Raw genomic sequence first — 26,454 nt, 5'->3', positions numbered from 1 at the left:
GCAGATCATGTGCAGGCTCCAGATGCTGTTCATCTTCCAATATTTCAATATCAGAGACATTCTGTGGTTCTACCTGATGTGGCTCCACCTTAAACTGAGCCTGGTCATCAGTATTTTGATTATCAAAATTAATTTTTGTGATAATAAAGTCATATTTTCCCAATTTTTCACCAGATTTGTTACTAAGAAAGGGGAAATCATCTTCATTAAAGATCACAGATCTGCTTGTTATCACCTTATAACCCCTCACATCTCTTAATCACAGTCTATAACCTTTAATACCTTTTCTATATCCTAAGAACACACCCTTCAATGATCTAGGGTCCAATTTTGACTCAGTATGATGTGCATAAGTTGCACATCCAAAAGTTCTTAGATGAGAATAATCTGACATTTACCCAAACCAGAATTGTTCGGAAATTCTATTATTTAGAGAGCTGGAAGGACATCTATTGATAAGATAACAGGCTGTTTTTACAGCCTCACCCTAGAAAATTTTTGGAAGGTCAAAACTGATTAACATACATATGGTTCTTTCAAGAATTGTTCTATTTAACCTCTCAGCAACCCAATTTTGTTGTGGAGTATAGCTCACAGTTTTATGTCTCATTATCCCTTGTTTACTGCAATATTGGTCAAATTCGGTATTGCAAAATTCAAGGCCATTATCAGTTCTTAAAATTTTTATCTTCTTACCTGTCTGATTTTCAATTAGTACATTCCATTCTTTGAAAATTGCAAAGGTATCAGATTTAGATTTTAGTAAGAAAATTCATGTCTTTCTTGAATAGTCATCGGTTGTAAGAAGATAATATCTGTAACCAGATACAGCAGAAATAGATGCAAGTCCCCATAAATCAGAATGTATGTATTCAAGGACATCTTAGAATTTGTGCAGTCCTGCCTTAAAAGGCAGTCTGACTTGTTTTCCCATGATACAGTGTTCACAAAATGTCAATTTTTGAACACTATCCTTCCCAAATGCCCGTTGATATGATAGTGTTTTTAAACTTTTTTCACTTAAGTGGCCAAGTCTTTTATGTCACAGTTCTGATTTATCGGGATGTGTGATAGAATTCACAGAATTTTTTGGTGAAATTATTTCAGCACCTATTACATAGATTCCATTAAGTTTAGGTGAATTGACAATGAGTTATTGATTTCTTGTTATATTTGTAAAGCCATTTTTAATACGAATTTGGTAATTTTCATCATCAAGAACTCCTAGGGATATGAGATTTCTTCTAAGTGCTGGTACATATCTTGTATGTTTTAACATGTGATGAACATTTTTAAATTTCAACAGCACATTTCCAATTCCCTTTACTTGACATGACTCATCATTCCCAAGTTTTACAAATCCTCCATCCAGACTACAAAAGTCTGAAATGCAGCTAATATTGGGTATCATATGAAAGGAATATCCTGAATCCAGGACCCAGTCCTGATCAGTATTTTCAGATAGAGACACATAGGCAACTCCAATATTAGCTCCTGCTTCTTTATAATTAGCAGCAGCAGCTAAAGAAGCATTTTCAGTGTTAGACCCATTATTTTGGTCATTTGCCTTTTTAAAAGTCTTTAATAAAGTGGCCTGTCTTTCCACAGTAAAAACATTTTTTCTTACTGTTGCTGTTCATTTTTCCTTTAATTGATTTCTTGCCCTTTCCTTTGGTGTTATTCCATTGCCTTTTGTTAAAAATTTTATTCTTGTTAAAATTTTAATGACTGAAGTTACTTACTCCTTTAGTATATGGTTTTTGATTTGATGACACACCCTCAACATGGTACACTTCTTTGTGTTCAGATTTTAATTCAAGTTCTTTGTTCAGAAGAGAACTGTGAATTATTTCAACAGTGAGATCACTCCTACCATACTCTAGAGCATTTCTTATATATTTATATTTATCTTCTAGAGCATTAAGTAGGCCAATTACCTTCTGTTCATTGAAAATTTTCTCATCACAATTTGCTAAGTCCTGTGTGATCCTATTAAACCTGTCCATATTATCGCCCTTATCAAGATTAGGATCAAACTTAAAACTAAAAAACTGTCTCCAAAGAAAACATTTATTTGGCATAGTCTTAGTAAGATAGTGTTTTTCTAAGGCAGTCCATAATTCTATAGTAGTTTTAGTTTCTCCTACTTTCCTAATCACAGTATTAGACAGGTGTAGGAACAAAGTGTTCCAGGCTAATTCATCTTGTTCAGTTTTCCTAGTTCAGATAAGGTTTCTAGCCAAGATTCATCAATAGCCTTAACACATTTTAACTGTAACAAGAGTGCTTTTATTTTCTGACGTCAGAGACTCAAGTCTCCTTTGTCATCCCAAATTTGGACATCTACCTTAGAGTTCATAGTGTGCAGCAGTGTGAAATTGTTCACAAGTTATGATAAAAGAGGTATATCACAATGATTATTCAGTCAACAGTACGTCACAAAGGTCACTGTCTTATTATTCCAATTTCAAATTATGTACAAATAGTGCTTAGGTGTGATGTGTACAGGAGTATATCAACCAAAATTAGACACATTCAATGTGCAAATCACTAAGCCTGCATGGAATTTAATCACATAACTTACACACGGTAAGCTATCAAAAACTGTAAACACAATCTATGTCCTTTGAGGCAATTATTCTTTGGCAGGTTAACACTTGAGAAGATCAAATTTGTGTATTAGTACAGTTCACATAGAATGTACAACAATTTATCAATAGGAAATATGATTTTGGTTTTATTATCAACACACAGTGAGAAATTTAAAGAAAACAGTTTTGAAGATTGCAGGTTTCTTGAACCTAAGCCCTAGTCCCCAAAGTTTCTAGGATTCTCTTAGAGAACCCTAGACAGAGGTAGAGTTAGGGGAGGTTCAATGAGACCTTGTGTTTGAAAACACGTTTTGTTACAAAAAATTATCTCACATAAATTGCAGATACCAAAAATACCAAAAAATCGTCTGATTCTTTTACAAGAACACTGTCTCCTGACTACTGCAGGTACCACTATACACACACAAAAACAACACTGCAATAATCAGTAGGTATTTATAAAAACTTTTGTTTATTTCGTTACCAACACACTGTAGGGTGCAGTAGGTTCACCAAAGGATTTCAATAAAGGTTTTAGAACCAGCAAGATCAAGAATTAGAGGACCTAGATAAAAGATAACCAAGAAACTTCAGTTTCTTTCAACAGGTTCGACACCAATAAATTTTGTCAAAATTTTAACTCAGTAGCAACCGGTTTCTTTTCAAGAAAATTCAACACTAACATATGAAGTTGAAGCAGCACACTAACAGTGCCAAGAACACCCCAATCGTATGTGAAGAGAAAAGAAGAAATTGTTTTAAAAAAAATTATGTTGGTAGATCATAGAGATCTGCCGTTTCTCTTTCTGGCCGGTGACTCAACTTTAGTTCCGTAACTAAGGAGACCAAAAAAAAATTTCCTTGCTCTGATACCATTGTAGGTTTAGGATAGTTTAAAGACCGAAAGATATTCGAGGCAAAAATCAAGTATAAACGTTGATTTGAAGAAAAACAGTAAAAGAACACAAGATTTTTCGGCCGAAGCCCCGAGTTTCAGCGATTGATAAGATCGCCTAGTCCCCATTGAGCATCCATAAGGATTTAAGCTTGAATCCACAAAATCACCGGCCAAAACCACAACTTCGAGTTACAAAAAGGAACACACGGTTCATCAACACAAACAACAACAACCGGCCGCTTCTCAACGAGTAGAACTCACACGAATTCAATTAAACACACTTTTCTCTCAACCAACTAAATGATCTCACAGATCAAAAGAGTAAATCCAAGATTACAGAGAGAAAAACGAGAGGCAGCCGCTCAAAAATGACCAGAGCTAAAACCCTAGTGCTTTGAGCTCCTTTTAAATGAAAGGAGCTAATTCATCAATCCAACGGCCTTCAACATGCCACGTGTCTTCATCCGGTGAAGTTGTTAAATTAAAAACAGAAAATGCGTTTTTGATTTCAATTCCAGATCCTTCTAATTATTGGACTATCAAACCGGGTCAGATGATTGGGCCATATATTTGGGCTGGACTTTCACAAAATGCAGCAACCCAATCTTACTGGTAGATGTTAGATCAGAAATTTTGTGATGTAATGAACTATATACTCACTTGAAATGCTACGTATTTTACCTTGTTTTAGTTCTAAAAACTTTATTTCTCTGTTGTCAAAACATGAAATGGGAAAAGACAATTGCAAGATAATATTTTAGTGCAAGTTCATGTAGTATTTATTAGGACCAGACAAACATATAAGCAAGATTTTAACTTCTATTCTTTTTACTAATATCTCCTTTCGTTATTTCGAGCTCAAGTTCCTGCTTTTACAAATATTGCAGCTCTCATCTTAGTTATGTTCAGAGTGATTTTAAGTACCATTTTACAAATGAGAGCTTTGGGAAAGATTATTTATTGGACCCACAACTTTTCCCTACTATTTAACCGCACATTCTTCAAAAAAAATCAATTTTCGCTTGGAAAAATCTCTCCCAAACAAGCTTTCATACACTGTGAAGATATGTTGGTATACTTGAGCAATCAGAGATATAGAGTGTCGAATCATTTGATTATTACTGCTTTTTGGGTCTCTAGAAGGGGTAGTTTATGCTCATCCGCTACATGTTATGGTTTCACTTTCTGAACTCTTTATATAATTAACCACAGAAGTGGGTAAAGGAATTAGCAGATAGCTTCGCTCTGAACCGATAATCCACTCTTATGCTCTTTCTTATTCGAGAATTAATGACTTAAGATAGAAGTTGTCGACTTGACATTGAAAGGTGTACAATAGACAAAGAAATGTTTTAGCAGATTTGGCATGAGTTGGGGAGTTTCCTATTTGCATCATATGACAACTTTTTGAACTCGTTCTGAACACCGCTAGAATTCTCTCTTAAAATGATGAGATATCTTTTAACATACCACATAATATTTGCTTGATCTGAAGCAGATGATGAAGCAAAGGCACAAGATAGAAAGAGAAGCAAATATTGGGGAAGAAGTTGGGTCGACAAAGAACCAAGAAGTTGCGAAGAAAAATCCAAAGCTTGCTGCCATGAACAAGAAATTCGGAATGATCCACGGACTATCATCTCTTTCTAATATCATGTCATTCGGTAGCCTTGCCATGCATTCTTGGTATTTAGCAGGTAAAATCGATTTGTAAATCGGATCAAATATAACTTTTACTCTCGGGTGGATGTATCTGGCTGTGATTATGTGTTAAAATGAATACGGACTCTGAATCCTTTAGCTTTCTTGGACGTACAAGTTATGTATGAAAGAACAAGATGCGTTAGAATAAAAATGTTGTAATTTTCAATTTGCCTTGCGAGTCAAAATGGATATCAACACTGAAACCATTAGCTTGCTTGGATGTCGATTGTGCTTGCTTCCACAAGTTATCCATTGATATAGACATTGATGTTGTGGAGGGATTGAGTAATAATATTCAATTAAAATCATTACAATCATGGAATCTCTATATATTCTGAGAATAATACGATTTATGTCAATTTAATTTTACTTTAGATTTCTTGTTTGTCTTACTCTCAATAGACATTTAATCCGTAACATCTATGGTATGAAAACTAAAACTCTTGCCACACGTGGTTGATATTAACTGATGTTAGGTGCAATTTTGTTTTCTTCTGTACGAATATCAATAGTTGCTATACAGAGAGTTCGTTCAAAGATCAATAATTGCTATACAGAGAGTACGTTCTGACTACGCAAGATCTTGCTCTCAAGTTTCAACATTTTTCAAATACTCAATATCTAAAGAGAATTACGATAACATTTACATTTCATGTGTTCGTATGCAACAGAAGAAGTGGCATTTGGAAATGAATACAAAAATGACCACCTATGCACTTAGTGCCCGAATCCATGGAACACCAACAAATGTCAATATACATGCTTTTCCGAGAAAACGATCAACAAGAAATGTTGATATAGCATAAATTTTTGTTGAAACTATCACAATGAAAATTAAATTTCTCATTTACGGGAACTATGTTTTCTCTAAATGCAACTTACCAATTTTCCCGCCTTCAAAATAAGGGAATATGAGTTGCAAGCGTCTATAGACAAATGAATAAAGAATTGTCTACTTAAAACACATTCGTCTAAAACAATGTACCAAGCGTTACCAAGCACCATTTACCCTAGTTGTGTAGGGACCGGTCAAACCTACCCAATATTGACCAGCCTCATGGAGCCCGGTGTCCTCGCCAGTTCACTTCTAACCAAAGTATTAATACCATTTTGCAATGACTAATCTACTCGATATTGACAATTTAGGACCTTGTAACGACCCACCTTTGTATCTTTCCTTGTAAAAAAAAAAGCCTCAATAGTAGTTTGCTCGCAGGTCTTATATGTATAGGCACAAGCTTTTCTTCTCTGGAGATGTGGTGTTCTACGACTTGCCTGATCAATGAAAATTGATCAGGTTGCAAAAACCGAATATTAACCACCTTGCAGGGAACCAGAGCACAACAAACAAATGCATATGCTGTGGTGCAACGAGCCTACTAAGCCGTTTGAAAGACTCTTTACCAGATTGTAAGAGTCCGGAAAAATGAAATTGACCTTGGCCCTTGTTACCTGATATAATCGGCCTACTCAAAAGGACGCCAGCATTAAATCCTCGTGGTGTCACGAGTGGCCACCAAACTTTACGCCGGTGTTCTCGCCTGGATTTTCTAATGTGGTTGAGATCTCGACGGATAACATTCCTAAGAGATTTCAAGTACGAGTTCATGTCATGATCTCTCATAATGGTTCCTTCAGAACCATATGCAGAGCGGTCACTCAATATCTCAAGTGGGTGTGGTGAGTTCAAAAATGCTGCACGTGCAACCCGGTTTTGCTTGGCTGCCTTGCTGGCATCTGTCTCAGGACAGGTCAATAAATAAAGACCGCTGCCTGAGGGAAGAAGATGGTGGTTTGGAGAAAAATTCTCTTCTGGCTGAAGAATTATAAACTCTCCCATTGGATCGTATAACTGCTTCTGTCAAAATGAAAGCACAAGCATTTTTAGATCTGAAAAGATTTTCAAAAGAAACTCTGCAAATATCGAAGTATCGACTTTGAGCTCGGCGGCTCCGCCTATGTTTTTTATAGTTGGTTCCAGCCCGGCACCGGAGGAGGGTTAGAGTAGGTCGAGAGACAGCATTATTTGTGTTTCTTATTATTAGAATATTGACGTTGCATTGAACTCACAATGGAATCAGCAGATTACCTGGTAATTAAGACATGGATGATTCCTAAAGTTCCCATTTACAGCCTTAAGAAACTCCATCACATGATTAGGATAGTTGCAAGAGAATGCTCGGGGAACGATGTCTCTATGCATTGTGATTGCCTGTACATGACTTTGAGGCAGTCCTAGTCTGCGCAGGAGACGATCCCCTCCGCACATTATTGATGGTGCACCAAAAGTTATGACTGGAAGCAACGAAGAAACAGGTGCTTCACCCTTTATTAGCAACATGAGATTTATAAGCAAAGATAGACTTCCCCCAAGAGAGTGTCCTGTGAAACGAAATCTGGCACGCTCTCCGTGGGATTTTAGGTGTGCGTGAACTTCAGGCAAAATCTGGTTGTAAATCCCTTTCGCAGCCTCGTAAACTCCTCTATGCACAAGCACATCCAGTCCCTAAAATGGGAAAAAAATTATCAATAGTACTTGATAAAAATGATCTTGGTTATCCAGAAAGGAACTTTAGAAAGATACATGCACGTTTTCACAGATATCTTCAATAATGATTCACAAGCTTGAAAGAGTATTTGACTAATTTACCTCAAACTGAATTGGCTCAAAGAGTAGATTGGCTTGCCAGGATGCCAGTGACTCTGAACCCTAACAAAATAGACATTTGGAAATGTTTAGTGTTAAAATAATGCTACTTACATAAACTGCCACATAAATCACAGCATGGAAATTACAATTAGCCATTGATTGATTTATGCCAATTTGAACCTCATTGACATAAAATCAGCTATTAAAATGATTAAAACTCAGAGTCCCATCCACGTAGGAACGGAAATAACATGATTAAGAGCATATCTCGCAAAAATGCTTGAATATGTTACACTTATCTTTTACATTAAAAAAGTTACTTCATAGAACCTTACTGTCAAAATAAGTAATTTACTTCTTTCCAACTAACATAGCAAAAAATCAATTTATTTCATGATTTACTTATTTCCTTAAAAGTAAATTTTTTAAGATTAGCCAAAGATGGTCTTATGCCTAAACATGTTTAACCCACCACAGATACATCGCAAATATAATCTAATACACTAAAAAGATCTGTCTATCCTACCTGAATGACAAAGAATCTTGTGGCACTGTGATCATCATCACATACAAACCACTCACATGGTGATGAGTGAGCCGAATTTAGATCATCTGCAACAGCTTGCTTTACTTCCTCCTTTGCAGAAACCACTGCTGTAACAGAATTTGTGGTTGCCATTAATGAAGCTATATCCTGGTTTATCATATCGACATTGTTCTCGATTTCACCGGTTTCTTCAGGCAAGTTTTCATTTCCCATTAATTTCGAGGATTTGAAGTGAAGAACACTTTTTGTATGAGATTGTAAATAGGAAGCAGCAGAAGCAGCAATTTGATAAGCAGAAGATGCGCTTATCCCATTTCCATCAGTCTTCTCCACTTTGCCTTCTGCATCCCGAGCTTCTTCGGCTGCTGTATTTTCTTCTTGGTGTGGCTTTTCGGTCGATGTCATCTCCTCATGGGCCTTCAGCGCCTGTTCTTTCTTCTCCATTGATGAGGTCACAAAGCGTCCATGGTTTCTAAGGAGATTCCTAGACTGCATCACCATAAGAAAAATAGAAGAACCATCAAATTGTCAGCAATATGCATAACTACTCAACCTAATAGAGCTCCAAAATCGACAGGACAACTTACAAAACTGAACCCATTGTTCTAAAAAGCTGTACGAGGCGTACGCCTTGAGACCTGCCTGAGGCTTTTCATTAAACACCTTGAAACTTACGCATAAAATGTTATTTTCAAGGTTTATGGCTCACTTTACTGAAGATTACACCTGAAATTACATAGACATATGCCTCAAGGCTAAGCCTTGGATAGTTAAGGTGTGTGCTCGTTTGTAGTCTGAATGACATCCTAAAAGAGAATTTATCATAGATAACTGCATAAATTAAGAGCGACCAAAATCCTATGCAGAATTTGCCACTGGACACCTGAGGACAATTCAGGCGTCTGGGGAGAGAGAGACTCATTTTTTCCAGGCAAGCTTACCCTTTGATACTGCTAATTGTATATATGGAGACGATATGAATATACAAATTGACATATCAATTCGGACTGAGAAAGATTGGCCAAACCATCATCTTCGACATAAAACTGAAGAAACATAGATCTTTCACCTATATATTACCTCAAATAACAATGAATTCTATTCTGCGTAATCACTTAATCTCCTAACAAAAATTACTCAAAATTTTATTGGAAATTAAATCTGACATCGGAAGAATTCTTGCTTCCAGGCAATCAAATTGAAAACAGATGAAAAATGCAAATGAAATTGAATTTGAAAAAATAAATTAAAGAGTACCTTGATTTTGGGAATGGAATAAGCTAAATTTCCCAAATAAGACATGTGAGCATATAATCTAGCTTCTGCCAATGGCAACTTCTTAAGCAGCTTTGAAAATGATTCTTTATCATATTCAAAATTTTCTTCATCATCAATTGCACACACATCACATTCTTCATACCCTTCACAACATTTCATTTTTTCTTCAACATTATTATTATTTGCAATTGGAACCCCATCTTTATCCTCTTCTTTCATTTTACCCTCCAATTCCTCAACGATCCCACCATTTTTTTCTTCTCCTTCTTTCCACAGAGAACCTACATGCAAAATTTTGAAAACCCAATTCCCATTCGGTCCTTCAGGTAGCTCCTCTTCTTTATCAACTTCTCCATCCACCCAAACGGTGTCGTCCGAAGCAACTGCCGGTTTGTACAGGTTTTTACCTTCCGATGATCTGAGTGGCCGCCGGAAAGTGAAACCCCATGGAGAAATCCTCCCCGACGCCGAGGAAACAGAAGGATTCTCCGGCGACAGAGATTTTACAGCAGCCAGCAACCGCCCCGTCGCCGCCGCAGTACTAATTTGTGCAGAATGGATTGTACGGACTTCTAGCACCCCATTCCCGGCAACGGAGATTGGCAACGTCATTCCATGGATTCCTGGCTTCAAACAAAATGCATCCATAGAGGGGGACCCTTCAATAATTCAAATTCCTTCTTCTTTTTAGCTTATGTTACACGATTCTCTTATTATCCATTACGTATATACATACATATATATACACAAGTACAGCTATGGAGAAGAAATATGGGGTTACGTATCTTCTTTTTTAAACGGGTGACCAAACTTCTTCATATATATCTCTCTCTCTCCCTCTTCCCTTGACGACTATAAATTTTTGTCGAAATCCCTTACTTTTTTTTCCTTTTTTTTTTGTTGACAAAGGAGCCCGCAGTCGCTATCCGAAAGTGCGCACTAGGTAAATCCCGCCTTGTGATCCTAGCCGGCAAAGGACCACAAGGAGGTAAATCAGCCTACGTTATCCATAGCTAACCGGCTCAAATCAAGAAGGCCAATAGATAGCTCCAACGGGAATCGAACTAGCAACCTCACGATTGCTAGTCCAACTGCCTGACCAACTTGGCTGGGGTTGCCCCCGAAATCCCTTACTTTTCTCGAACGAAAAGTCTCGAAAGTGCTAAATATTTCTGTGTTTAGCATTTTTTTATTTTATTTTATTGCTTTTTATTGCTCTTAAAAATATCTTCTTCTTTTTTCGGAGTTAAATTTTTAGTAAATTTTAACAAAAGTTGATTAGATATGTTGTTAAAAAATTGAGGTCATATAATTATAATTAATTGTTGACTTTGATTTAATTAAATCTGATTTTTAATTTCAATTAAACATGGGCATAATGCTCTTTTCAAAATTATAAACCAAAATAGTCACAAATAAGAATAAAATATTAACCCCTTGTTTGTTTGAGCCCTTTTAACAAACAAACTAAACCCCTATTTGGCCTCAATTAAAATAATAATTTTTTTCTCTATATTTATCAATGACACATTTTTCAATAAAATAATATAAAATATGCTCTTTGTATATAATTTCATACCCATAATGATGTTCACTTTCCTTACATGGAGGGGGACTCATTTCGAATAAATTATATTTTATTCAAAGTGGGTCCTCCTTCATGTGAGTGGAGGGACACTATGATGTATGTGTAGCATAAAACAAATAAAATTACTTTTAATCTTAGATTTTTTTCTTATTTTTTAACTATACAGTCTTTGAAAAAAAATTATTTAAACCATTAAAATTTTAAATAATGGGCCTAACGGATTGTAAAATTACATTTAGTCTTTATTTATTTTAAATAAATTACAAAATTCAAGTATTAGTAGCACAACGCCAATAAGATAAATATCAAATGTCGATAAGTCCCTGTTTGTTTATCATTTTTTGTCCATTAAAATGAAATATATGACCGTTATTCATCATATCAAATCATCGTATTTAACTTTCTATCTCTTATGTGGAACTCGTAATAGCTATATTTTTCATTTTCATTTTTACAATAATGTGTATCAAACGAGACTAAATCCAATACATAATAGTTTTATATTAAAAAAAAAAGCATAAAGTTATTAATTTATAAAAAATATTATTTTTTAAGAAACATCATAAAAATTAACGATAAAATAATCATTTCGTTCGTAGTAAGCAAGACAAGTCGTATACGCGTATATTTGATAGGTGCGTAAATATTGGCATGACTACCACGTGGCTGCTCTTAAAAGGTCACGTTACGTGTCATAAAGCCACCAACGTGCCTGAATCAAAGTTCTTGCTGACATTAACGCACATCTAGACACGTGTCAACATCCCAATAAGATTAACTGAAAATATGAAGAAAAAAAATTATTTTACGCCTCTAAAACACTTTTTTTAGCCCTTTTTTAACCCCATTTTTTAGAAGAATGCATTTATAAATAGTATATTGATGGAAAATGTGTGATTAAAAATTAAGAATTTTTTTTATTTACGTATAATATTATTTTATTTAAAAATATATATTTTTTTTCAAAAGAATTAGATCAAATAAGGGCTTATAATCTCAAAATGACATATTCAACTTTATTTATATTTATTATCTATATATTTAGCTCCCGTTTGGCCCTCATTAAATTAAATTTCATTATATTCTATTTTTTCTCATATTTTTAACCACACAATTTTTCATAAAATAATATTACACGTAAATCGATAACTTTTCTTTCTTTTTAAATCATTCAATTTTCAAAAAAATAGTATTATATCCATTTTCATTTCTCAGAAATGAGGGCCAAACGGGGCTTAGTGATTTTATATTTATTTTTTTTAATGTGATACAAGTCATTATTTGATTCTCAGTTTGAAAACTCATTTTTTTGCTTAAACTCATTTTCATTTATACATTTTTTTTAATAAAATAACTTTGCACTTAAATCTAAAATTTTTCTATAGTTTGAGCAATTTTTATAGATTTTTAAATCAACCCATTTGGAATAATATGAGAAAAACCGAGAACTAAACCAAACAATTTAAAATGGTTCGAGATTTTCTCAAATATAAAACTAGCAGTTTGATTGTTTATTAAGCCGTGGTTTGATTGTATTGTCATTAGTTCACTAGTTGTAAAATATTTTCATATTTTATCATCTATAAAATAAAAAATAAAATAAAATTAGTGAAAGATAAATTTAAATACTATAAAAGTCGGACGGGCACTAACTTGAAAAAGTGAAAGGGTCAAGGGCTGGATCGAGATCGAATCGTGATCAAACTGGGTAGTTAAAAAGTAAAAATAAATAAATACATTTCCAAACAGTAAATAAGGATTAGATAATACCACTAATTGAACTATTTCTTTTAGTTTCTAATATTTATGAATTAAGGAAACATACAGAATAATGATTAATTGCGTCAATAAAATAAACAAGTATTCATACAAGCAATACTCTACAGCCAAAAATATCTATTTATTTAGTGCTATGTTTGACTTGGATGGAGTTTTTACCAATCCAAATTTTATTACAATGAGAGTCTAAAAGGTTATAAAAGGAGTGTGAAGTGAAAGCATTCCCTTTTGCAGCATGTTAAACAGCAGTACAGATGTGAGCTTTAACAAATAAGCCCCCGTTTTAGTTCTTTTCGTAAAAATTGGCCATGAACAACTGGAAAAATTGTCATCGGTTTCCTTGGTTGAGGTTTAAGCGGTCGCTTTTGCATTTTCACAACTGATTTCTAATAGGTGATTTTTAGGGGGTAACTATGAATCCGATTTCTGATTATGTTCATCGATCTTCATAGATTTTGATAATATTGATATTAAAAAATATATATAAATATCCAAATAAAACCACGACAATGTTTGCAATGTGGAGATGGAAGATAAACAGGGTTTCAACTTTGGTGTATGCCGTATGGAATTATTTGTAAGAATAAAATTCTCTAGTTCGAATGATATTATGGCACCGGTTTAAGTAAAAAATTATGATAAGTCCAATTAAGTGATCCATACTTTTACACTTAATTAAATTTAATTGGGCCTATTATGCCTTTGTTTGAGCCCATTTTTCACAAAAATACATTTTTTAACAGTGATTTGATCTCCTTTCCACTATATTTTTAATAAAATAATATTACATGTAAATTCAAAACTTTTTCTTATTTTTCAACCATACATTTTCCATCATACCATTATTTCAAAATGATTTTTTTTTTTTTTTTTAAAAAGGGACTCAAGCAAGCTTTATATTATTCCATCTAGACAAGTATTCTAACACCATTAATGTCGAATAACAATAGTGGTTGTGAAATTAAGGTGAATATTGGGATTTGGTAATGGACATTTGACCAAATGGCCCTTTATTGTTTTTCAAATTTTAACAGCTATTTTTATTGGGTTAAACTGCTTGGACACCCCATAGCATAACTCATTTTTATTTGGACTATTCTGCCTAGCCATTCCCCCGGGGGAGGTGAGCGAAGGCGTGGGGTTGGGGACCTGTCGGGGTCAAATAGCATAGTCCAATTTTTTTTTGGAAGTTGGATTGTAATTTATTATTTTAATTTCCAACAAAAATAAAAACAAAAATTAATTTTTATGTTTTTAAACGATCCAAATTGGTTTCAAATCATCATTAAAATTTGAACGTTTAGTTCAAATCCATTTAGTTGACGAGTCCACATGACATCAAATCAACGATTTCAATTTAGTTTGACGATTTTGTCTTACTCCCGTATGATAAGGGTGTAACATTTGTTGGCAGTAAAAATGAGAGTAAGTAAATTATTAAATAGCTTCTTGTATTTTGCTTTCGACTGATATTGTTGTGGAACGCTAATGTTGACCCCAAAATCCCAAACTACATGCTGTCAACATATATTCTATAGGGGTGGAATTTGCCTGCACTAAACTTTTGGGCCCAACAGGCACAAACTTTTTTTTTTAGTGTTAATTCTCTATCCTGCCCGGCGAAGAAGTGAAGCTCACTACCCCAATAATCCATTAAACCAATCAACACATACAGGATACACTCATGACCCATTTACAACCCATTCCCCATTCAATTATCAATTTCATTTTAGGCCTCCTGGGACATAGTCTAGTGGTGTAAAGGATAGGAGTGAGGTTATCTCACGTCTTGCTGGCAGCCGTAGTGTGAATGTTCGGTTTCTGAAACATGGAATTGGACTCCTTGTAGGCACAGTGTACAGACAGTTTTTGTTCCCTAACCTGTTGGGACACATCTCTTGATTTACCTCCCTCACAAAGCTCTAGGGACGGGGCGGTGGGGGCCCTCAAGGTTGGGTTCAATCTTTTTTTTTTTTTTTTAAATTATCAATTCCATTTCGATTTTTCAACCTTTCGCTCTTCGCCCATCCACCTTCTTCAACTATCTGCTACGCCAGCTAGCTTACTCCTCCCAGCCAATCCTGGCATCGCCCTTAGACTCAACCTCTTTCTTCTAGAGCCGGACGAAGCAGATTAAGGAATGTGAGGAATCGGGCAAGCAGCTCTGGTTTCACTTGTCATGTCCTCTTTGGTTCACGCAACTTTTTGTTGAGCTATGGCAAGTTGTCTCCTACTAGTTTGTTTTCTCGTGCGATTGGGTTCCTTACATCTAATTCCATGAGATCTTCCTTGATCCCAATAGTTTGCATTTTTGATTATTGGATATTAATAGGATAATTTCCTTGTCGAAGCTTACAGTTTAAGACCATCTCTAACTTTACACCAAAATTTGAGATAAGTTTTGAATCATTTTACACCAAATCTTGCACCAAACTAAAAATCATTTCTAACCATCACACCAAAGCTTACACAAAATGAATAGTGTTTAATCATTTTCTTCTCTTTTTTCATCCTTAATTAATTATTTATTTAAAAAATTATTCTTTATTTATTTTACAAATACGTAGATTATTAAATAAATAATATGTTAAACTAACGAAAATATTAAATTCATTAATAAATATAAAAAAATATTTTTTACATTATTAAAATTTATTTTGTTATTATTATTAATCATAATAAGAATTATAAAAATAAAAATTTATTGTATTAATAATATATAATATAAATGACACAAATATCCTCCATCAATTAGTTTGGTAGAAAGAAGAAAAGGGTAAATTTGACTTTGTATCATTTTGATGCAAAATGGTGCAAACTTTGGTGCTACATTGAAGAAGTTTTGCACCAAAATTTGGTGTATTTTGGTGATTTAATGCATTCATTGGCGTTGCCCTAAGGTATATCCAATCCCAAACTTGAATGTCACGGTCGTGATTGCCTGGCTACTTGAATGTTTTGCGCCTTTCATTTGGCACTCATAAGTTCATTCGTTTGATTGGCGATGTGCAAAGATCGAGGAACGATAACAATGGTGAAAGCGAGAGTTGGTGATATGCCTCTACTAAAAATGGCGAGGAACGCACGAATTTGTCGCTTGTCCATCGCTGGATGCCCGGGTGACCTTCACTGTCATGTTGATACTTATGCGAAGTTTCGTGGATTCCAAGGTATAACAATTAATTAGAGTAAAACATACATTTTTGTAGCCTATAATGTCCATACTGTAAGCCTTAATTTCTAAGCCTAATATCATAAATAATATTGCTACCCTAAAAAAATTAAGAAAAAAAAAAAACTAGAAAACTTATTTCCAACAAAATCAAAGGAAAACCAAGTCCTTCAAATCTTGGAAAAAGGTGTCACGTGGGGATTGCGTGGAAAACCAATTACATAGAAAATTTTGCCTATCAAACATACCATTTGGGTGAAAAATGGAGTCTATCACACAGGCTCTAATTTCATTACTTTTTGCGGTGTGCCATGTGACAACACACTATTGGACATTTCAAAAAAATAAACAATCTTTTTAATCAATCAAATCATGCCAACTTGAATGATATCAAAAGTGGCGTATACTTTTGATATACAAATGGCTCAACTTTTTTATTAGAGACTCTTCATTGTGCACCCCTTCTTTCTTTTTCTTCTTTGAACAAAGTGTGTACCATTCCTTTCTTACATACATAACTGGAATTTTCAATAAAAGATTCATATAATCAAATATCTAACGAATAACTAAAATTCTTAAGGTTTCAGTGTTCTTGTTATCAAGACAAACAAAAGAATGTAATCAACCACCTATGGATTCACCGCATATGATAAGCTCAAACAAAAGAAATATGGTATTTAGAACCATTGAAATTGCAATTATAGTCTAAATGGGTAAAATTAAATAATTTATTGAATTTCACATTACATTTAACTTATCATTTAGTGTCACCTAAACTGTGGTTGCAACCCCAATGGAGCTCCATAACCTTACTTTACACAAAATTGGTTAGCTAAAATATGAAAAAGTAAAAGAGAAAAAAAATGAAGAAAAAATTTTAGTTATTGTATTTGTCCAATATGATGTATAATAAAATTACAAACATGCCCCGATGATACATCTCGTTTGCCATCTTGATTTGCATGCATTGCTCGTGTGGACATCACGTGTTGAAAAAACTACCAAAATTTCCCCATCGCAATTGGATGAAAAATATTACATAAATTCCCAAAAATACAGAGGACGTCCGATTCTCAATTCTTTCAACAGTAGGATCGATATCAAGATGCATATAATCCTTAAATACATCTAAAGCTAATTCAACATAACATGTTAGACATATGTGGTGAGGTAGAAACCAAACCTCAATAGGAAATCTTAACCCAATTCCACCCACCGCCCACCGAGAGAGGGGGGAAAAAAGGTAATTAAAAAAAAAAGCCCCCCATGATGGGAATTTGTATCAATTAATCAAGAATTGCCTTGATCTTTGTCTTTTGATCCTCTGTTAGTGAAGTTGGGAAAAGAACCTCAAACTTGACATATAAATCGCCATTCTTATTGCTAAAATGTAATGGCATCCCTTCTCCTTTAAACTTTCTCACTTCCTTCGGTTTCGTAATACCCTGGAAAAAATACAAATTTTTGCCATGTATTAGTCCTTTCTCAAAAAGTGAAGCCCAGTACCTGACCTCGGAATGGGTAAAGCCACTTTGATAGAAAAATGTTTACAGATGCTTTGACAAAATGAATGTTGACAAAATATGATTGAATCGAAAAATTGAATGTGTTTTTAGCAATTCAATAATATGATGCTATGTGGCATTGTGTCAATTATGTTACTGTAGTATGATTTCTTGGAATTTTGTTAGAGCATCTTCGGCTAAGCTTATACAATTTACTTGTGCAAAAGTCTAAAAATACAAATTTTTGCCACATATTAGTCATTTCTCAAAAAGTGAAGCCAGCACCTGACCTTGGAATTTAGTTATAGCATCTTCGGCTAAGCTTATACAACTTATAAGAATGTATCATCATAAGTAAATAAGTTTTAAAATAAATTATTTTCTAGTCCTTATATTTGGAAATAAGCAACTCTTTTTTACTTGAAAGTGAGAAAAAGTAACATCCAAAATGGTATAGAAACTAAAATTTACTTAAAAGTAACTTTGACTGATTCTTAAGCTTAGCCAAACATGTATGTATGCCATAGAAATTACGTTGTGCTCACCTTGAAGCTTATATCCACTAAATGATCGTCGAGGTGTTTGATAGTCTTCTCAAAACCAACAAGAGCTTGCACCTGAATAAAGTGGAAGTTTACAGGACAAATTATTTCAGTTAAAACCAAACAGACAACTGTATAATGAGTGCTCCAAATTTTACATGCTTAATACAATGAACTGATGAAACACACAAAGACGGAGTGAAAAACACGGTACTGTTCTTTTCTACTATAGGATACAGTAGAGCAAGCAATACTTGGTCTTCAGAAAAATTATGCCGAAGTGACAACAAAGAAATTTTGCAGGAAAAATTATTACAAGGATTGCCTACAGCAACCTAATTCATTAGGATTATTTACAGCAATCTAATTTATTACTTTCCTGGTATAGCATAATCACATAGTTTCCTTTCTTATAACTTCATATATTCTATATATGAGAATCAATACACACGAGGAAATCATTCAGCAAATTATTGTAAAATATATCAACCTTTCAAACCTCGGCAAAAACATTTACTTTAAAAGCCTTCTTTACACATTTGTCTACAGGCAAATTGGCACTATGTAAAATTAGAATTATGAAAAATTGATGACATTAATATTACCAAAGTAATAGTAACTGTTGTGTGCAGGTCATTTCCTTCCCTCCTGAAGCGATCATGAGGTGCAGTACGAATGCGAAACTGTCCAAACACAAGTTATAATCATCAAGAATTATATTAATGAGGCTCATCACCACCTTACAGACCAAGGATAAATATCAAACCTTCAGGTCTCCAGCTTCACCGTCTATAATGGGCTCCCCATCTTCGTAAAAGACAACTTCCTACAGAAACAGGCAGCCAGCAATTTTCAGAAAATCCTTAAAACTAATGAAATTCAACCATAAAAGCTAGTAGAAATATTTTAGCGACAGCTTTATTTGAAACATAAAATCAGTCATCCTAAGACCAAGGAATGTAACATTTAGATGTAAAATTTATGCCACCACAAAACATATTAATTAAACGTACATAACCTGGATAATCAAGATGCACATTGGTAACATCATGCAAGGGCTAATTCATGTTTCCATCCTATTTTTGTCACACTTTCTCTACGACTCTATTCCACGCATCCGAAAATCCCACCCCACCCACTTATGCACTACACCACGCACGTGACGAACATGCACCACATTCCATTACACAAAAATGAATATAGTACTAATCACTAACTTGCCCATCCTGCATTCCATTATCAATATCCACAGTGAAGAAATAACCTCCCTTTCATGCAATTTGTCATATTTCTCTATTCCATGCATCCCACCATTCTACGTCACCCACACACTTGACCATGCACAGGTGACAAACATGCACCAGGGTACTCAAAAAAGTATATAGAACTTTTTTACTGGCAATAGGAAAATGGATATAAGAAATACAAATCAAACACTTACTTGCCCATCCTGCATTCCTTTTTCAATATCCACAGTAACGAAATAACCCTCCCTTTCAAACTTCACATTTGGGCATTGTTCACAGACCTAGAAAAAAATTATAAACAGACTTAAGTCCATGTTATTTATAACAGTCAAAAAGGAAAATCCTTCCATCCAGTACAAGATAGTTTGAGCCGTTTCTGGAAAGGCAGAGTAAAAACCTGCTCTGTCATCTGCTGGAACATCCCTGGACCAATTTGCTTGTGATAAACCTCATTTCTACAATTGCAGCGCCTCTTTCCAGGGGCTGGTTTTAACACATTTTTCTCCCTCCAAACCTGTTCCACACATGCACGTTGATGGAGTCAATGACGTTAATATTATAGTTGCTTCTACCAAATTATAAGGAAATACTCGGTCATAAGGTATGTATTTTTTGCTGCATTGAGACTGTGCTAGTTTACATGCCAAAAAAAAAAAACGAATGCAAAATTAGATGACATCTCAATAACGTAACTGATGAAGGTTCCATAAATGCCATGAAAACTCCATTCTAAAATCTCTGTCCTCTTTGAAAGGAGAAACGGTCATTTTGTAAAATAATGTCGCAATAACCTAAAACAAATAGACCAAGGGACATACAAACATGGAGATAGATGCTTGATACTATTAGCATGCGTGTTAACCAATTATACATTAATTTATAGAGAGAAACAAGAAAATGTTTAAACAAACACATACTTTCAAAAATTCAATCCGTGCAAAACTGTATATTTATACAGTTGTTATTGTTTCTTGGTGTTGTGTATCCATTACCTTCAAAGAACCCCCCATATACAGATCTTCAAGTGTTGCATCCAGTTCAATAATCACGTCATCGCCTTTCACGATCTTCTCTTCTTCTTCCATTGGGCCTCCACCAAAAAACCTAGAAAAAATCTATCCTTTTAAGCAATGGAGATGATAAGCAGAATACTAAGATGGAAAATGAAAGAGAAGAATGCCAAAACAATCTGGAGAATGACAAATATAAGTTAAGAGAAAAACAGTAATACCACAACATATAGCTGTAATAAATTCCTTACTTTTTGGGTTCTTTATTTAACATCAATAATAGTAACCCTAGGTTTCTCAAACTCACTATCCTTGCTACCTAAATCAAAATTCCAACCGAGGAGAAGGCTTGAAATGTGAAATAGTAGCTACATTGGAAATGTTACGGACGACAGCATCATGTGCTGGGGTAAGGGATAGTTAATATGGTCAGAAATGGATGCAGATGGCAGAAGCACCTAGTGAATTTAATATTTTATACCTAGAAATCACCAGTTTCTTAAGTATATTATAAAGGAAATACACAGTGACAATAAAGTCCTATTTGATTCAGGTTTGACATCATTCAAATAATTTAAAGTCATAAATCCATGGCATGCATATGAAAGAACACTTACATTGGCATAGCATTGCAAATCTAAGGTTACTTTTAAAGTGTCAAAAACATATTGGAAGTTAACTTCCTCTATAGGACAACCATCAGCAACACTTACAGTTGCCACCATCAATTCAGCATAAACCCTTCCAATTCCCATTCGTCAAAGTTAAAACATCAAAAGTACGGTAGTGAATGTGCTTAGGAAAGTGCTTCAACAAGGACATCACATCTATTAAAGCAAAAATGAAATGCCAGAAAGAAAAAGAGGCATAAACTTACGAGCTAAATATGTCTTGGAAATTCATTCCACCAGATCTACTACCACCACCATTGGCAGCATGCTGTTTAAGTCCCTCTTCACCGTACCTATCATATATACTTCTCTTCTCACCATCCGATAACACTTCATATGCTGTAAAAACCCAACAATTAATTTTATTTTATTCTTTTGCAACAAAGAAATCGCTGTCAATCCACGTACAACACAGGTTACCAAACAAAAATATGAAATAATATTAACTACCATTGTTAGTTTCAGCAAATTTCTTGTTCGACCAATCAAAACAGTCGTATTCTTGCAATAACCAAATGAATACCAATCCAAGAACTTCACAAACTAGTTAACGAAATACAAATTACCGCAGAGAACGAAAAAGATGAGATAAAAATAACTACCATTGTTAATTTCAGCAAATTTCTTGTTAGCTTCTTCATTTCCTTGGTTCTTATCCGGATGATATTTCAACGCAAGCTTCCGGTAAGCTCGTTTTATTTGGTCATCAGAAGCGCTTTTAGTCACCTGCAGAATGTCGTAGTAACTCTTCCTGGAAACAATCCAAAAGAATTTATTAACATGACATATTGCATTAAATACTACTCCAAATGAATTAACATACTCAATTGGTAACATGCATTGATACACTTACGCAGCAAGGGAAATTAGACAGTAACTATAAATGCACAAAATGAGCAATAATTTTGATCTTCGATGCGCCATTTTCTTTTTAGCACAGAGATCAAAATTATGTTCCACTCAAATCTAGGGTTTGAAATCGGATCCAATAGGCAACAAAAACGAAAATCCAATCCAATTATGCAAAATCTGTATGCGTGTGAGATTACTTTGTTTTGGGAAAATGGGGGTTTGAGTTTATTTTACAGAGGCAAGACGGGGGATTGGGAATGCACGACTCAATTCGTAATGCCAACGTAGTCTAGGAGCAACTGACCAATCACAGTGCACTCAAACTTGTGATGACCAATTAATGCGAGCCACGTGGCAAAGATATATTTTTTGCGTTGGGCCGGTATCATGGGAAAATATTCGCAACTAATTAGAAAAGATTGTAGCCGATTACTAAGCCCACGATAGAAATTATAATCTCAATTTTTATTAAAATCAAATTCAACAAATAATTTTAATTGCATATCTTATGAGATTCATAATTCTTTAACTATACATTTAACTAACTTTTATCAAAATTGGTTAAAAATCTAATTTTAATCTCTACTTAACTAGAGCTAAATATTGGAATGAATTACTGCAGATGTTACCGTGTCCCCCATTAAGCATCATTCTTTAAAAAAATATTTTTAATCACATTTTTTTCAATGAAATATTTTTTTTTCATAATCTTAAAACTTTTCTTACTTCTTAATCATACATTCTAAAAAATAATAATAATAAATAAATAATAATAATAATAATAAAATCATTATAAAATCTATTTTTTAACAAAAAAGGGTGGCTCAAACAAATGTTAATCTTGAACTCAGCTCTTCTAAATTGGCGTTGAATAGCCATTTTTTCCCTTTTTGTTGTGAAATGAAGATGATACAGGATAAATCCAATGCTAGTTTGTTGGAGAAAATAAGATATTATAGTCTCAATATGAAATAATTGATCACAAGAGCACGAAAACAAAATAATTTGCAGAGATTGGAAATTTTATTATAATATGAAAAAATAATACAAAGATCTTATGGTTACAATATTTCAAACTTCTCACAAATCATAATGAAGAGCTATATGCTCTTGTTTGAGCCCCATTTTGGGAAGATAATGTATTTTGAATAGTAGATTGATTGAAAATATATAGTTAAGGCTTAAAAAAAATTTGAAGTTGTGTGTAATATTATTTTATTGAAAAAATATGTGATTGAAAATGAATTTTTAAAAGAATGGTGCTCAAACAAAGGCTATAAATAATGAACAAATAGGGAAAGTCCAAACCCTAATATTAAAGTTGTAGTTGAAATAGAATGTAAGAAACGGAATAGATGAGAAAAAATCATGCAAGAAGCGAAATAGGCAAGTGGTGCCGCAGTGCTAAGCGAAAATTGCCTTGGCGTCGAGACTTTGGTGCCTTGGAGCCCACTTTCGGGTCTTTTACTCCAAAATCTCGATTTCATTATCTCAGTGTCCTCTTTAAGTCCAACACAAATTTTGACTCCCAATTGGACTTTCTAGTAGATTTCAACTCATGTTTGTCAAGTAAATTTGAATAAGATTCAACAATAGCATTTCAAATAGAATTCTTTTTAATATGCACTTTAATTAAAACTCTCAATTTTTACTTGAGCCAAGAACTTAGATCACTCCCAAATTTTAACACTTTTAATGCAAGGAGATCAAATGATTTCACTCCTCTAAGGTTGTTTGCTCCAGCATTTTTGCCCCAATAAAATCAAATTTTTTACTTCCCTCAGTTGGGATGCGCATGTGAGACAATTGGTTAAAAAAATCTACTAAAGATGATATAAATCCTTTTTTCTCTCCAAAAAATTGGTACTAGACAACCTCTAAATAAAAGTTCGTACTCAAGTCATTGACTTGATAAAGTGTAAGTTTCTACTTTAATTAGGGTGTGTTTGATATGGTGGAAATTTCATGGAAAATGGAATTGTAATTCCATCTTTTCATTTTTTTGGTGTTTGATTGGCAAAAATTTACTTGGAATTCATTTTCCACATTTTCATGCTACATAAACATTTTTCTCATGCTACATAAACATTTTTCATATTTTGGAGGAAAATGAATTCTCCCGAATTACTGTAAGGGTGCGTTTGATTACAAGTAGGAAAATTACATGGAAAGAAAATGAATTCTAAGGAATTGAATTACCTAGAAATTGTTTTCATGGAAATTGTAAATTATTGTGTTTGATTGTATAAATTTTTCACGTGAAAAATGTTGAAGTAAAAGTATTTTTTGATGTTCGTTTGACTTTGTTTTATGTGGAAATTGTCAATTTCAGGGATATCCTCTTTTACAATTATTCCTAAAATTTGTTTCCATTGCCAACAATTAAAAAAAAAATAAAAAAAGCCAAAAAAAAAAAAAAAGGGGGAAAACCAAAAACCCACCTATCCCCTAGAAAAAAAAGGTGGAAAATCACGCTTTAAGGTGTTGTACCTAGAAATTCATGGAAAATCAATTCCCTGGAAAACTTTGTCAATCAAACAGGCCAAAAGTGGAAGTTGGAATTCGAATTCCAAGTTCCATGGAAAATTTCGTGCAATCAAACGGGGCCTAACATTTTTTTTTTCGCAATAAAAACAAATCCTAAGAATTATTTTTTAAAAAAATTCCTTTTAATTGAAAATTTCCATGTAAAACAAAGTCAAACGAACACCAAAAGATAGATGATTTTTTTGATTTTTTTTTTTTTGCAATGAAAATAAATTTAATCTCCAATACCAGTAAAATCTATCCTTTTAATTGATAATTTTCATATAAAACAAAACCAAACGAACACCAAAAACACTTTTATTTCAACATTTTTCACGTAGAAAATTATACTAATCAAACACACTAATTTACAATTCCCAGTAAAATAATTTCTAAGCAATTTAATTCCCTAAAGTTCATTTTCTTTTTATCCAAATTTTATCTTTACAATCAAACGGATCCTTAGACTCTACGTTGACTTGCGTTGAATAGGATTTAAGAATCAAATTGTCATCATAGTTCTCCTTGTTCGAAAAATACAACACCTGAGTCACAAGTGAAGATAACTAAATTCTCAACCTTTTAATAAATGGACCCCGTAGATCCATAGTTAGGTGAAGTATATTGGATATGTTTGACAGTGCTTATGCTGCTTGTAAAATAATTTTTTGAGAAGACTATTTTGGATCAATTTATTTTAAAAACTCTTTTAATTAGATGAAACACTTCAAAAAAAATTTCAAGCATGGTCAATAATAATTTCTTAATCTCATAAACAATTTTTAACTTTTCGAGCATCTCATCAAACGAATCCTTAATTTCATTTTTCTAATATAATACACGACTTTCAAACGAAATTTGTTCTGGGAGATATTATCATCAACCCACCAACTCAACCTAAAAATAGACCGCAGTGAAGTCCCTTCTAGTGTGCAAACAAGATGCTATGCTATTAACCCTTTGTGTAAAACCCTAAGTCTCTCATCATCCTAGTGTAGTATTCAATTGGATGACATTTCTTAAGAGTATATTATGTTGCCATATTAAAATCCAACGTTTTTGAAAGGTAATATGCTAAAACTACCTATCTTTATTCTTTTGATTTCAATTGGAGCGCAGATTTCCACACCCTTTGAAGTTTAAAATTAAAAATTTCTCGATTAACGGAGATGTGACTCGTAAAAAAAACTTTTTATAGTGAAAGATGTTAGGAATCTACTTATACATGTACAACGGAAAATTAAATTTATTTCGATTCCCACCGAAAATCCCTTTGTGTTTAGATAGAAATCGTGATAAAAATTGTATATTTAAAGAATTCTGCAAATCTTTACCTTTTCTTTTCGTTCCAGCAATCTTGAATCTGCCTCCTATAGCTGTCTAATTGTCTAGCCTCCAATGAAATCCACACAGAGAATAAGATTGCAGCTACCAATGTTTTCTCTCTTGTGCCAGCAAAAATAATGAAAACCATATGAATCTCAAACCCTAGTCATGTATTTATATAAACCCAAACGAGTTCGGCCCGATTCGGTCCAATATTTAATTAATCCAATTAATTAAACCCGGTCCGTGAATTAATTGATCTAATTAATTAATTCAGGAATATAAATGACAAATCTAATTAATTAATTTATCCTACGATTGTTAAATTAACCAATTGGCAATTTGCAATCTTCCAATTCTCTTTTGTGTGCGACCTATTAGGTTCCCGACCACGATACCTAATGACGTGAAATATTATTTTAATCTAATCAAAATTGATAAATTAAAACACCCTTTTAATTTATCGTCTATTCACACTCGCCGTCCCTGATTGACATCTAACAATGTGTCAGGACAATACATGTGACGGAAAATGTCACGTGGTATGACAAAATCAAATTCGTTCGTT

General features: G+C 33.7%; 3 protein-coding genes across 7 annotated transcripts in view; 1 reads left to right on the top strand and 2 right to left on the bottom strand.

The window, feature by feature from the left end:
• The window catches only part of LOC111394579 (transmembrane protein 205-like), a 10,347-nt gene extending 4,837 nt beyond the window's left edge, over positions 1–5,510 (top strand). For 2 of the 3 annotated variants that reach the window (XM_023020475.1, XM_023020465.1), the window contains one exon: positions 4,985–5,510. In XM_023020475.1, coding sequence (XP_022876243.1) covers positions 4,985–5,203 — 219 coding nt within the window. In that variant the 3' untranslated portion in view covers positions 5,204–5,510. The remainder of the gene's footprint in view (positions 1–4,984) is intronic. The other variant, XM_023020484.1, reaches the window with a different exon arrangement.
• A 344-nt stretch (positions 5,511–5,854) lies between these two features.
• Positions 5,855–10,487, bottom strand: LOC111394566. 3 transcript variants are annotated; one of them, XR_002702645.1, is made up of 6 exons: positions 9,648–10,483; positions 8,370–8,879; positions 7,844–7,903; positions 7,283–7,699; positions 6,213–7,051; positions 5,855–6,178 (listed from the first exon to the last, which is right to left on the bottom strand). XR_002702645.1 is itself a non-coding variant. In XM_023020450.1 (5 exons), exons 1-5 carry the CDS (start codon positions 10,314–10,316, stop codon positions 6,473–6,475), a joined length of 2,229 nt encoding a protein of 742 aa, XP_022876218.1. In that variant the 5' UTR covers positions 10,317–10,487; the 3' UTR covers positions 5,855–6,472. The 3 variants fall into 3 exon arrangements, 2 of the variants coding, with proteins under 2 accessions (XP_022876218.1, XP_022876206.1); XM_023020450.1 differs by having other exon boundaries at positions 5,855–7,045; positions 9,648–10,487; XM_023020438.1 differs by having other exon boundaries at positions 5,855–7,051.
• A 6,709-nt stretch (positions 10,488–17,196) lies between these two features.
• On the bottom strand, positions 17,197–22,305 carry LOC111394559 (dnaJ protein ERDJ3B-like). Its single transcript, XM_023020427.1, has 10 exons — positions 22,036–22,305; positions 21,785–21,933; positions 21,389–21,521; positions 20,494–20,605; positions 19,899–20,015; positions 19,696–19,782; positions 19,021–19,080; positions 18,860–18,937; positions 18,258–18,329; positions 17,197–17,652 (listed from the first exon to the last, which is right to left on the bottom strand). Exons 1-10 carry the CDS (start codon positions 22,104–22,106, stop codon positions 17,494–17,496), a joined length of 1,038 nt encoding a protein of 345 aa, XP_022876195.1. The 5' UTR covers positions 22,107–22,305; the 3' UTR covers positions 17,197–17,493.
• Positions 22,306–26,454: the final 4,149 nt, after the last annotated feature.

The sequence above is a fragment of the Olea europaea genome, chromosome 1, assembly GCF_002742605.1.
Source record: "Olea europaea var. sylvestris chromosome 1, O_europaea_v1, whole genome shotgun sequence".
In the NCBI taxonomy this organism is placed as follows: Eukaryota; Viridiplantae; Streptophyta; class Magnoliopsida; order Lamiales; family Oleaceae; genus Olea; species Olea europaea.
Note: the sequence above shows the minus strand (reverse complement) of the source record. Positions and strands in the feature narration are given on the sequence as shown.

Bases quoted from the DNA above. Each gene is read 5' to 3' on its own strand.
- LOC111394566 (XM_023020438.1), bottom strand. From the start codon at position 10,316: ATGGATGCATTTTGTTTGAAGCCAGGAATCCATGGAATGACGTTGCCA. The intron at 7,904-8,369 runs GTAGGATAGACA...CTATTTTGTTAG, and splicing joins CAAGATTCTTTGTCATTCAG to GGTTCAGAGTCACTGGCATC. The intron at 7,700-7,843 runs GTAAATTAGTCA...TTCCCATTTTAG, and splicing joins TTGAGCCAATTCAGTTTGAG to GGACTGGATGTGCTTGTGCA.
- LOC111394559 (XM_023020427.1), bottom strand. From the start codon at position 22,106: ATGGCGCATCGAAGATCAAAATTATTGCTCATTTTGTGCATTTATAGT. The intron at 20,606-21,388 runs GTAAGTTTATGC...GATTTTTTCTAG, and splicing joins TTCCAAGACATATTTAGCTC to GTTTTTTGGTGGAGGCCCAA. The intron at 19,081-19,695 runs GTAAGTGTTTGA...CTGTTTCTGTAG, and splicing joins AAGGAATGCAGGATGGGCAA to GAAGTTGTCTTTTACGAAGA.